Source organism: Propithecus coquereli, unplaced genomic scaffold, assembly GCF_000956105.1.
Source record: "Propithecus coquereli isolate 6110/MARCELLA unplaced genomic scaffold, Pcoq_1.0 Scaffold107, whole genome shotgun sequence".
NCBI classification, from domain to species: domain Eukaryota; kingdom Metazoa; phylum Chordata; class Mammalia; order Primates; family Indriidae; genus Propithecus; species Propithecus coquereli.
Window position 1 is genome coordinate 3272558 of NW_012134636.1, and position 11931 is coordinate 3284488.

Genomic DNA, 11931 nt, shown 5'->3' on the forward strand with positions numbered 1-11931 from the left:
GGTGATACAAATTTATTGTATTAATTTTTTGCAGAGCTAGTATCCAACTGTGCTTTATAACAAAATGACATTTTTGAAATAAGACTTTATAAAAATTGGTCTACAGGCACTGTAACAATTTTTCATTTATTGAACCAGTGTATTACTGTAATATGTTAGCACTTTATTGGAAGTATAAGCCAAAAATACCCTTTATCTACTTAATGTCTGTATTAACGTCTTAGAACTGCCTCAACAAAATATCCCAAACTAGGTGGCTTAAAACAGTATAAACTTAATCTCTCAAGTTCAGAAGGCTAGAAGTCCAAAATCAAGGTGTCAGCAGGGTCATGCTTTCTGTGAAGGCTCTAGGAGAGGATCTGTCCTTGCTCCTTGCTAGCCTGTGGTGGTTGCCAGGTGGCAGTCCTTGGTCTGTGTTAATAGATGCAGCACTCTAATCTCTGCCTCACATTCACACCTCACATGGCTTTCTCTCCCTGTGCGTTTCTGTATGAATATATTATCTTTTTATAAGGAAACAAGTCATTAGATTAGGGCCTACGCCAATCCAGTATGACCTCATCTTAACTAATAGCTTTTGCAGAGGACCTATTTTCAAATAAAGTCACATTCTGAGGTTCTGGATAGACCTGAATTTTTAGGGGGACACTAGACAATCCAGTATGGTGTCCTTAAAAAATAAGTATATATGACTCAACTTTGGACTCTTAATTAATTTGATGCGGGATTATTTAATAAATGAAAGTGTATTGGAATAAAATGTTATAAATAGTACCAAAATAGTATATTTACTGATTATTTTCTGATATTTTTTCTTTTAGCTTTTATTCAATATGTATTGGTTGTCATCATACTTAACTTTTTAAAAGTTAATTGTAGTCTATTCTCTTCCACTTCACTTTACCCCCATATGTGCTCTCATGAGCTCAAAGTGTTGACAGTTGTTTTGGCAGATTCTGACTTCCTTTAAAGATCATCCAAAGCAGTCCAAGCCCTAGTAACTATTGATGGACACACATTTTCCTCTATTAAACAGATAGAATAAGTGACTTTTTACATTGAGAGCATTTATTTAGCTTGGAAACAGTCTCTTCAAGCACTTATGGTTACCTAGACTTTATTTAAAATCTTTTTTCTACTTGGGGCTAGGAGGACACTTGTTAGATGCCCCCATCAGAGCATTTACTTCTATCCCAGTGGTTCTCAATGGGAAATTTTCCTCCAAGGAGACATTTGGCTATTTCTGAAGACCTTTTTGGTTGTCAAACTAGGAGGGTAATGCTAGGATCTAGTGGGTAGAGATCCGAGATGTTGCTAAACATCCTGCAGCCTCCATAGCAAAGACTTATCTAGGGTAAAAAGTCAGTAATAGCGAGTGTTTTACACTAACCATAATTTTTAGTACGTTGTGCTATTTCGTAAATCTATATTTTCTCTAGTATTTCCTAAAAGAAAAAAAAAAGCTTTAGGAGGGAGGAAAAAATCTTTTCTTTTACTACTGTTACAAACTAGCTGGGTACTTTCCTGAAAAAAATCTCTCAAGCTCATTTATGTAAGAAATGCAGTAGAGTTGATGAGAACTTCTTTTGCTATTGGAGGCTGATCTTCATAGTTTGCTATATAGCTATAGTCACCAGGCTGGTAATTTTAGAACTCATGGTTCACTTAAAGTGTTGTCAAGCCCAAGGAAACTGATCCACGCTAACAAGATTGAAACAAAAACTTTTTGAATCAGAACGCCTATTTATTTGGAGCAAGAAATAGAAATACAACTAACAGTTGAGTAGAGTAGACTTCCTGGGTAATGAAGTTAGAATATCCTTCTTGATTTCAGCTTTTACAATGTGTTTTCATTCCACATTTATGAATTTACTAAATTGCTCCAAAAAGTATTTCAGAACACTTGGGTTGTATATTACACTTCCAGTTTCCTAATGTGGTACATGAAGTGCCTTAATTTCATTAGTAATGTGTCCTCAAACTACACACAGAACAGATTACTTCTAGGAAGATGATGTTTTTAAATGTTGCTCATATCTGTGACCTTTTTGTCATGGAGGGTGACTTTTTCTTCATCTGAGTATCTTATTTCTATTCTACCTTTTTTAAAAAAAAAATTAGAGACAGGATCTTGCTCTAGGATCAGACTGGAGTGCATTGGCAGGAGAATAGCTCACTGCGGCCTCAAACTCCTAGGCTCGAGTGATCCTCCTGCCTCAGCTTCCAGAGTAGCTGGGACTAGAGGCATGTGCCACCATGCCTGGCTAATTTTTTTGTTTTTATTTTTTTTAGATACAGGGTCTTGCTATGTTGCCCAGGCTGGTCTTGAATTCCTGGCCTCAAGCGATCCTCCACGTTTGGCCTCCCAGGCATGAACCACCACACACCCTTTCCTGTTCTTGTGATAGTCAGTCTTTGTATTGGCAACCCTCCAAGTTTCCTCTGTTGCCATTGCTAGCGTATTAAAATAAACTAACATGAGTTGCTTAAAATTCTCTAGTAACTTCCTGTTTTCTTGAAAATAAAATCCAGACTTCTATACATTTAAGAATCACGGGCCAGGCACAGTGCCTCACGCCTGTAATCCTAGCACTCTGGGAGGCCAAGGTGGGAGGATCCCTTGAGCTCAGGAGTTGAGACCAGCCTGAGCAAGAGTGAGACCCTGTCTCTACTAAAAATAGAAAGAAATTAGCCAGACAACTAAAAATAGAAAAAATTAGCCAGCCGTGGTGGCGCATACCTGTAGTCCCAGCTACTTGGGAAGCTGAGGCAGGAGGATCACTTGAGCCCAGGAGTTTGAGGTTGCTGTGAGCTAGGATGATGCCACGGCACTCTAGCCCGGGCAACAGAGCCAAGATTCTGTTTCAAAACAAACAAAAGAAAAAAACATTTAAGAATGGCACACAAAGTTGCCTGGCTCCCTCTAGCCCGGTGGTTCTCAACTGAGGACACTTTTACTCTCCAGGGAGTATTTGAAAATGTCAGGAGACATTTTTGGTTGTCACAGTTGGAGGTGGAGCCTGCCGGGGTGGGGAACCTGTGGCCTCCTGATTTCAAGATTGTTTTTAAGCACCAAAGGAGGGAAGAAAAAAAAAGCTTCATCTTTCTCTGCTGCACTCCTTTTAATAAAAAGATTTGATCTGTAAAATTCGGATTCAGTCAAAAGACCATATTTAAGGAGGCCATATGTGGCCTTTAGGCTTCAGGTTCCCAACCCTTGGATGCTGCAAAATATTTTACAGAGCACAGGAAAGGCCTTCACCCTAACCCAGGAGAGAAACTTCATGCCTTTTTTGATTCTTTTGCTTTTTTTTTGCTGGGACTTCTGTACTGCAGCCCCTAAACCCAGATGGTTATTGTGTCTTTTCTATCATACTTTTAACACTCCTTGCGGGTAGAGGAGGGTTCTCCCGTATTTTTGCGTTCCTGACGATTTGCACGCAGTACCTGATCTTACAGGCCATGCATAAAAGGTGGCACCAGCTGTCCTTTACGGATTTTAATTTTTAAATCAGAGACTCTTTAGTCTGTGATAAGTCCTCATATTATCCTCTTTAGGTAATAGAGTATAGTCGTATAGGTGCAGAAAAGCAGAAGTGGGCAGGTGTAGCATATGCCTTGTGAATTAGCTGCATTTAAATATTGTCTCTGATGTTTATTTTCTTAACTATGGTATCTGAACACCTTTACTTTCTTCTCCCCTGCTCCCCCATCTTTAGATATCACACTTCAGTGGCTTATTCAACATTCAAAATCTAGAAGAAGCTGAAGCATCTCCTGAAGTCTTCCAGTCCTTCTTGGCTGTAATCCTAGAATTATTGTCCGTTCCTCTGAAGTACTTCCCAGAATACGGTCCTTCCTAAACCCAAGAAATTGCCTTTTTCAGAGTTTATTTCTCATGTGCACTGCTGAAGATGTGTATCCCTAATCCTTCATAAAGAATCAGCTAGAGTTGTCATGATAAAGTCAGCACACACAAAAAGCTTCTTATACATACTTGTCTTAAACAGTGTGTAGAGCTTTTTTAAGAAAACAAAAAACAAAACACACTCGACCATGTTAAATCAAGAAAATTGCATATTTCTGTTCTGGTCTTTCTGGGCCAGATTTTTATATTGGTTTTCAGTAAATGTCTATCTATAATATTTCATTATAGAGTTCAGTAGCTTAATACTGATACTGACTTGATACAGCATGGAGTTTCTAGTGCCACACACAGTATTTAGAAAACCTTTAAGCCTGACTCATGTGGGATATAAACAATATGTTTATCTTATCTCACAAATGCATGTGAAATGTATAATTACACCTTAGGAATTCAAAAATGGTCTGCAAAGAATGAGCAGAGGCACCAGATCAATGTCATAGGTTCTTTACACTGGTGAGATTCTACCTGATGAATTTTTAAAATATTCTGCTTTCTGAGAATTCTTTATCACCAGATAGCTTTGGGGGATATGGGAGGAACTAAAGCATGCTGTTTTGTATCTGTCCAGATCATTACTTCTATCTTTTATTTTTTTTCTTCTGGTTCAACATAACTTTTTTAAGGGGTTGGGAATTGAAGATTTTCTCAAAAGCTTTCATGAATTTAGAGCATTCCAGCCAATATAATAAAACCTGTTAAGAATGTCAGACTTTGTTCAAACACCTGTTTGTTCTTTCTGTCTCCAGTCATTAACAGTGCTGCTGCATGACGCTCTAATTCTAGACTTTTTATATCCAGTCATGAAGTTGACTTTCAGCACAAAAGATACTTATAAACAAATGAAAGTTCTTATTTTTCTCTCGTTGCTGTAAGGTTTGGCACTCTTTTGACTGGTGCCATTAGACATCTTGATTATTGTGACAACTCTAGACCTGCCTGCTTTGTCTAATGTAATCACGCGCAATGTCTACAGGTTGTTTAATAATCAAACACACAGAGAACCGAGGAACCGATGCTGTTGTTTTGCTTCTATGATACAGAGATGTCTACAAACTTAAAATGAACATGTTTTGTAGTTTAGTGATCTCCATATACATAAAGGGACATACTAATACTGATTCACTTGTAAATTATTATTCATATAGACCACTGTAGTAGATAAAATTCTCTGGTATACCTGCTTATGTGTTGCCTCACACTGTGTGTGATTTTGTTTATTTTGTTAAGCAGCACTTATGTAGACAGTGCATTTCCAAACGTGTTGAACACTCAGAGTGTAGTCAACAGTAAGTTCTTTTAATGAATACCAGTTTTAATTTATAGACAGCCATGGCCTTAAAATATTCAAAAACTGCACTGTGTTGCACAGACACTACTTGTTTTTCTCCATTCATATTTTTATGAGTAGAATCTGGGCTTTTAAAGTTCTCTTCTTATTCTTTGAAGCATGTTGCATACTTCCCAGATGGGATGGATGGTTCTGTAAATGAAGGGATATTTGAACTTGCTACTATTTGTTCAACATCATTAATGGTCACTATGAACCATTACAAAGAATGTGGGAACTTGCTTGTGCCTGAAAGAAGTTGGAACTAGAATGTGTGACTATGTGGGGACTGCATAGGTTTGTTAACTGACCTATAGCTAAACCTTAATGTGTTTGTGTGTCTGTTCATTGCTTTCAGCATTTCAAGACATCCAAACGCTACTACCAACATTTTCCTGTGCATTAACCTCTGCATGTGAAAACTTAACAGATACTGAACTTTGTAAATACGTGAATTTTTTATTTAGGTGGATGCATTTTTCGTCTGTTTACTGCTCTTCTCAGCTTTATTCAATAAACTTGCATTTTGAGGGTTGTATTGACAATTTTAACTTAAAATGTGCATCATGATGGAATGTGCAGACTTCTTTGGAAGGGCTTAGACGGTTACCATGAGGAAGGTCCATAGACCATGTGCTAGAGAGAAATCAGCTCAGCCCTCAAAAAATTGGGTCTGTGGGCTAGTTAAAATAGAAATAAACTTTTAAAATATCTACAGGACTGATACTGTGATTTTTTTGGGGGGGGCTGGAGGGAGGTGCTACTATTTGTAAACTGTCATGATTCACCAAATTAGGACTTTAAGTGGCAAGAGCTAGTAGAGCATTTTATAATCAAGTTTAAAAAAATCAAACCAAGATCCCACTAATAAACTGAAATTGCAAGACATCCCTACTTACTGACTTCGGTTCAGAATGAAAATATTTTAAATACTAAACATACTGATTTTCCCACAAAGGCACATTTTTAGGAGAAAGCATTCGGCCCATTTTGCTAGTATAGTATCTTCTGCACTATAAAATAAGTCAGTATTTATCTAGTCAAAGCTACTGGAGAAATGAATTTATAAGTTTTTATTTAGAAAATAAAATTTTTATTTAGAAAAGTTCATTTGGCTTTTTCTCTGTATCCATACTGTTCTCTACAGCCAACTTTTATTGGCTAATTGGATGTGTGATTCGGTATTTCTCTCCCTAGGATATCATGTTTAAACTTTTTTACCGAATTACTGGAGCCGTTTAATCAAGCCATCATTTTGTCCCTTCTTATTACTGTACCAGAGGAGGAGTGTGTTTGTGGGGGGAGAAGGGGGACATTGAGACTATACGTTTAGCTTAATTCTAAGTTTGTGCATTTAAAAATTGAGACTTCTAAAATTAGTCCCTTTTATTCTGTCAAGTAAATTGGGTGTATCGGACCATGTCTGCTTTAGTGTACATTGTTTTTTGACTGAGGAACTAATTGCCTTGTCTGTTCTCTCCGTATAGGATTGAGTTACTCTGAAATCCAAAGGGTCTGGCAGGTTGAGAACTGGAGTGGAAGCTTAAATGTAATGCAGCAGGCACCATACTGTAACAACCAATTGGCCAGATGCTTTAAAAGTGTGCCTTCACAGGGAAACCACTGTGTTTGGTGTTTCACGTATTTTCATTTTGTTACAGACCTTTAAGGCCATGTCCTTAACAATGTATATACCAATGAAGATGCTTGAAAAGGAAGACAGCAAAGCCTTACAGACTTCCCTTAAATTTGCTGCTCTGTAAGTGAGCAGCTCACCGCAGGTGTTTCCTGTTGGTTGGTAAATATCCTCCACATAAATTTCTGTTTCAAATTCAGCTTTTAATAAAAATGAGTACTCTTGTCATTGCCTGTTGAGTGTTCTTCGGGAACCCGAAGCAGGTCGTTGACATGCTAGATGAACTGCAACGGGAAGTTTCTTAATTTAAGCAACAGCAGTAGTCATTCATTATTTCATTTCATCAGCAAGCCCTCTCTTCTTCAGTAAGAGAATTCTATTTTAAAATCCCAAGGCAGTTGGCACTTCGGTAATGCAGATTTCCCAGCAGGAATCAGGAGGGGGAAAAGATACCTTAGCCTCATTTCACTGAGGCTTGCAGGTTTTGCATTCATGAAAGGAAGGGATGGAGGAAAAGAATTGTAGCTTAAAATGCTAATGCAGCTTAGTTGCATGAAGTGAAGAGTGCTGACATTTGGGAGAAGGGGTGCCGTTAACTGAGTGTGTGACTGGTGAGCTGCCGAACCCCCTGTGGCTCCTTAGTTTTCCCATCTGTAAAATGAAGAGAAGAGGATTTCTAAAATAATTTCTCCCACCAACAGGCTGATTCTAGCAGCCTAGAGATTTGATTGGAGGTGAAACCATCAAATATATAAACGCCCACTTGTCCTAATGAATGTGTTAATGTTGTGTGTTCCTTTCACTTGAAAGAAAAGTAATCCCAAAATACAGAAATATTTACTTTTTTTTTTTTCTTCGTTAGAGACAGTCTAGTTCTGTCACCTGGGTTAGAGTGTAGTGGTATTATCATAGCTCACTGCAACCTCAAACTCCTGGGCTCAAGGGATCCTCCTGCCTCAGCCTCCTGAGTAGCTGGGACTATAGGCGAACACCATTACATCTGGCTAATTTTTTTTTTCTTTCTATTTTAGTAGAGTTGGGGTCTCCCTTTTGCTCAGGCTGGTCTCAAACTCCTGAGCGCAAGTGATCCTCCTGCTCTGGCCTCCCAGAGTGCTAGGATTACTGGTGTGAGCCACCTCTGCCTGGCCAATATTTACATTTTAGAACTTTAAATTTGAACATACTTAAGGGCTGCAGCTTGCAGACATTTTACAAAATGATACAGTAACTTACATTTTGTTTGAAGGAAACGCTGTTAAACATAGAGGCTTATATTTTGAAAGACATTTACACATTTTAAAGCATTTTCCCCAGACTGCAGAAAAATAATTTACTCTGGTATATACACTGTGCAAAAATATATACCTACTACCAATTTCGAGGTAAATGGTTTAGAGCTAATATTTAACACTTTACAACTGCTGTGTAGCTAGGCTCTGGTAGAATTTATGTAGAGCTTTCAGAACCTGGAGTGGTTGGAAAATAGTGCCATTCAAAGTAAAGGGGTGGGGCGGGGGCAGGGGGACCAACAAAATTTTGTGTTCCCTTTTAAATATGGGCAATAAAACATTAATCAGTTGCTAATTACAGTATCTCCCCCAAGCAGTTCTTACGTCATCTGCAACTTTGGCCTGCCCTTTGTATGCACAATTCGAATCACACAACATGCCGTCTTGTTTCCATGGGTTAAGAGCATCTGTCTTTTCTAGCTATTGTAACCCAATACATGAATTTGATAACATTTTTTTCTATTTGTTCTGTAAGGAAAAGTTCAAATTGCTATTATTTGTCATACCACTAGCTAATTTATGAAAGCGCTAGCCCTCCTCATTCAAAGAAGGGTTAAGAATTTATATAATTCCACTTTTTCTGGAAGCATCAATAACCTAAAGTCTAAAGCATAGTATGCATGTGGTGTGGTGAATTTTCTCCATGGAGAGAGTTGCTACATTTGTTTCAGTGGTTTAGTTACAGCAGGTGGAAGAGAATCTCACTACCTTTTCTTCCTAAGTTCCATTTATTTTTTGAATAATAAGTCACATTTAATTTTTAATAGGTAAGTCACATGATTCAACAATTAAAAATACATAGACATTGTCTTGACCTCACCCATATCTGACTACATGTATCACTTTGTTATTTTTCTAGTATTTTATATAAAATACAGAAAGCAAACATGATTTTTTTTTTTTAAAATCACTTTCTTACATAAAAGGCAGCATACTGATTTGATCATGGCTTTTCCCCACTTAATTTGTATGTTCTTGTGTCTTTCCGTATCAGTACACAAGAGGGTTCCTGTTTGTGCGCAGCACCATGGTTCCCGTATCATCGTGTGGTTTTCATTGTGCCAGTATTCCACAGTTTATTTAACTGGTCCCTGTTGATAGAAATCTGGCTTGTTTACAACCTTTTGCTTTTATAAATAGTACTGCAGTGAATCATTTTGTAGATGTGTAGCAATTCCCAGAAGCATGTCTGGGTCAAAGGGTAAATGCATTTGTACTTACACTAGTGCTAAACAAAAATTATGGGGGAGGAGCATTGTTTTAGACTGGTCTCCTGCACTGGGCGCCAATACACCAAACTAAAATGGAGTCACTCATGCTAAATGCCACAAAGTTAAACTGAAACTTTACAGACCAGCTTTTCCTGAAAACAGAAGATTCCAGTCTACCTCAGTTAGTGTAATAAGGAAGTCGTCTCTGCTTTAACCCTTACAAAACATGTAACCTGAAGTAACCTGATGTTAACCAATCAATTATTTTTGTGTTGTTCTGTGTCCTTGTTCCCACCTTAGCAAACCCCTCTTCTGCTATTGCCCACTGGGAGCTTTCATGCTATTTTGTAGCATGAAGGCTGCCCCTGATTCATGAATCATGAATAAAAGTAGTTAGAGCTATAACTAAATTTGTTGTAATTTTGTCACACACTAGGGATTATTTTTACCAATCTCTGTCTCCTGTGCCTTTTATTTTTTAAGAGACAAGGTCCTGCTGTGTTGCCCAGGCTGTGATGCAGGGGCTATTCAGAGGCATGACCCTAGTGCTTACAACCTCCAACTCCTGGACTCAAGCAATCCTCCTCTAGCCTCCCTAGTAGCTGGTACTACAGGCACACACCCAGCTCCCTGTGTCTTGTTAACAGCATGTGGACAAACGTTTGGATATCTGCCCACCAAATAAGTGGGAATATAATTACATACTATCAATTTTAAACCAAATGTGAAATTTAGCTCTTCTTACAGAGCTGGGGAAATAATATTAACTTTATTCTGGAGTTGGATCTTCACCAAATTGATTATAGGTAATCCCCTTTGCCCCCCTTTTTTTTGCCTAAGTTTATTCCCCCTTTATACAGCCAAGTATATATTGCTCCAGAAAGAAGCAATAATCAGAGGGTTTTTTTTTTTTTTTGGTTTTGTAACTTTGCTGTATTCTATGATCGGCAGTTAGTTCTTATCCACATTGACCGTAGATTTTTGAAAGTGGTAACAGGTACATAGGTAACTAAAGTATTGAGCTTATTGGGTGAATCTTCATCCTCATTACATTTTCTGAACAACCACATGTGGATACAGTATGAAACATTCCTTATTCCTTTGGCCCAGACAGCTTTTTTGAGCCTGATGTCCATGCTCACATCTGGAGTCCCCATCTCGTTCATGGCAAATTTCCCAATCTCCTTGAGTGCAGGAGGATCATGCATCTCGAAGCCCACTCCATGGATGTGTTTGTGAATGTTGACGCTATAGTCTCGAGTCACCACTTTGTTAATGGCGGAACAGCCCTTCTTGCCACTCTTCTTTGCAGGAGCTATTCTGCCAGGCCCGAGTTGGGAAGAAAGAACATGAGGGGTTGTGCAATAATCAGTTTCAAAAGTCATCATTACACACTTGATTTTTTTTTTCACATTATTGCTTTAGATAACAAATCATGTATAACTTCTTAGAGTAGAAAAATCCCTCCTTTTGATAAATTATTTTCACCCTGGTATTTAACATAGGAAGCTCTGGGACTATCCTTTGAGGTAGGGTCAGAGCCCTTTTCTGACTTTGCAGTTTTAGGAAACTAGTGCATTGATTTATGCCACTCACACTCACAAAAATGGTTCCAAAAAATGAAATGTTAGCCTATTTATTATATAATGGAGGATATCTTTAAAGGCACTGATTAAACATATTGGGCAGGTTACCTCCTTCCAACTACAAAAGTAAGGAAATTGAATTTGAATCACGATCTGGGATATAACCCCAAATCACTGATTTAGGTCCATGATGTGTATAAGCTGCTACATGTTAAGATAAATAGAACTCAAATTAGACTTGAGGACTAAAGGCTTTTTCAGCTGTTCTTGGAATGTAGTAAGTTTTAGCCCTTGTCCTACTTTATACTCCGTTTTCTTCTACACGTTTTTCTCCCAAGACAGTGCTTTGAATGAATACAGGAGGGACTTAGTTTTTTAATTCATCCAACAGATCTCAGGAGTGTATGTACCAGGTGTTTTTACTATTAAAAGATTTTAGTTTTAAAAGGTTCAGAATTGAAGAGTATTAATAATAGAGCTCACTATGTATGCAGCGCTGTTGTGAATACATTTTATATATGTGTATATATTCATATATAAAATAATTCTCACAACTGTGGTACGTACTGTTCTTATCACTCCCGCATTTTATGGATGAGGAAACAAATCCAGAAAAGTGACTTCCCAAGGTCAGTCATGTGGCAGAGCTATGATTTGAACACTTGACAATCAGACTCCTGAGTCTGGGTTCTTAATTGTTGTTTCTTTTGCAGTCCCCAGAATAAAGCCATTTTTACAATGAAAGTGCCTCCTTTCCTTTTATCAGTCCCTGATGCTCTTGTGAGATTACAGAAAAAACCTATCACAAATCAAAGGGTTTCTTAAAGAGTTGATTTTTAAGCTTGGGGTTTTTTGATTAGATATGGGTGTTGGCCTGTTTTTTTTTTTTTTTTTTTTAGATAGGGTCTTGCTCTGTTGCCGAGGTTAGTGTAATGCGATAATCCTGTATCTGAC

The 11931-nt window shown here is 37.9% G+C and overlaps 1 protein-coding gene and 1 pseudogene across 1 annotated transcript in view; one reads left to right on the forward strand and one right to left on the reverse strand.

The window, feature by feature from the left end:
• The window catches only part of ARL8B (ADP-ribosylation factor-like 8B), an 84039-nt gene extending 78067 nt beyond the window's left edge, over positions 1-5972 (forward strand). The window contains exon 7 of the mRNA XM_012647051.1: positions 3720-5972. Coding sequence (XP_012502505.1) covers positions 3720-3769 — 50 coding nt within the window. The 3' untranslated portion in view covers positions 3770-5972. The remainder of the gene's footprint in view (positions 1-3719) is intronic.
• Positions 5973-10329: 4357 nt separating this feature from the next.
• LOC105812220 lies at positions 10330-10776 on the reverse strand (annotated as a pseudogene).
• Positions 10777-11931: the final 1155 nt, after the last annotated feature.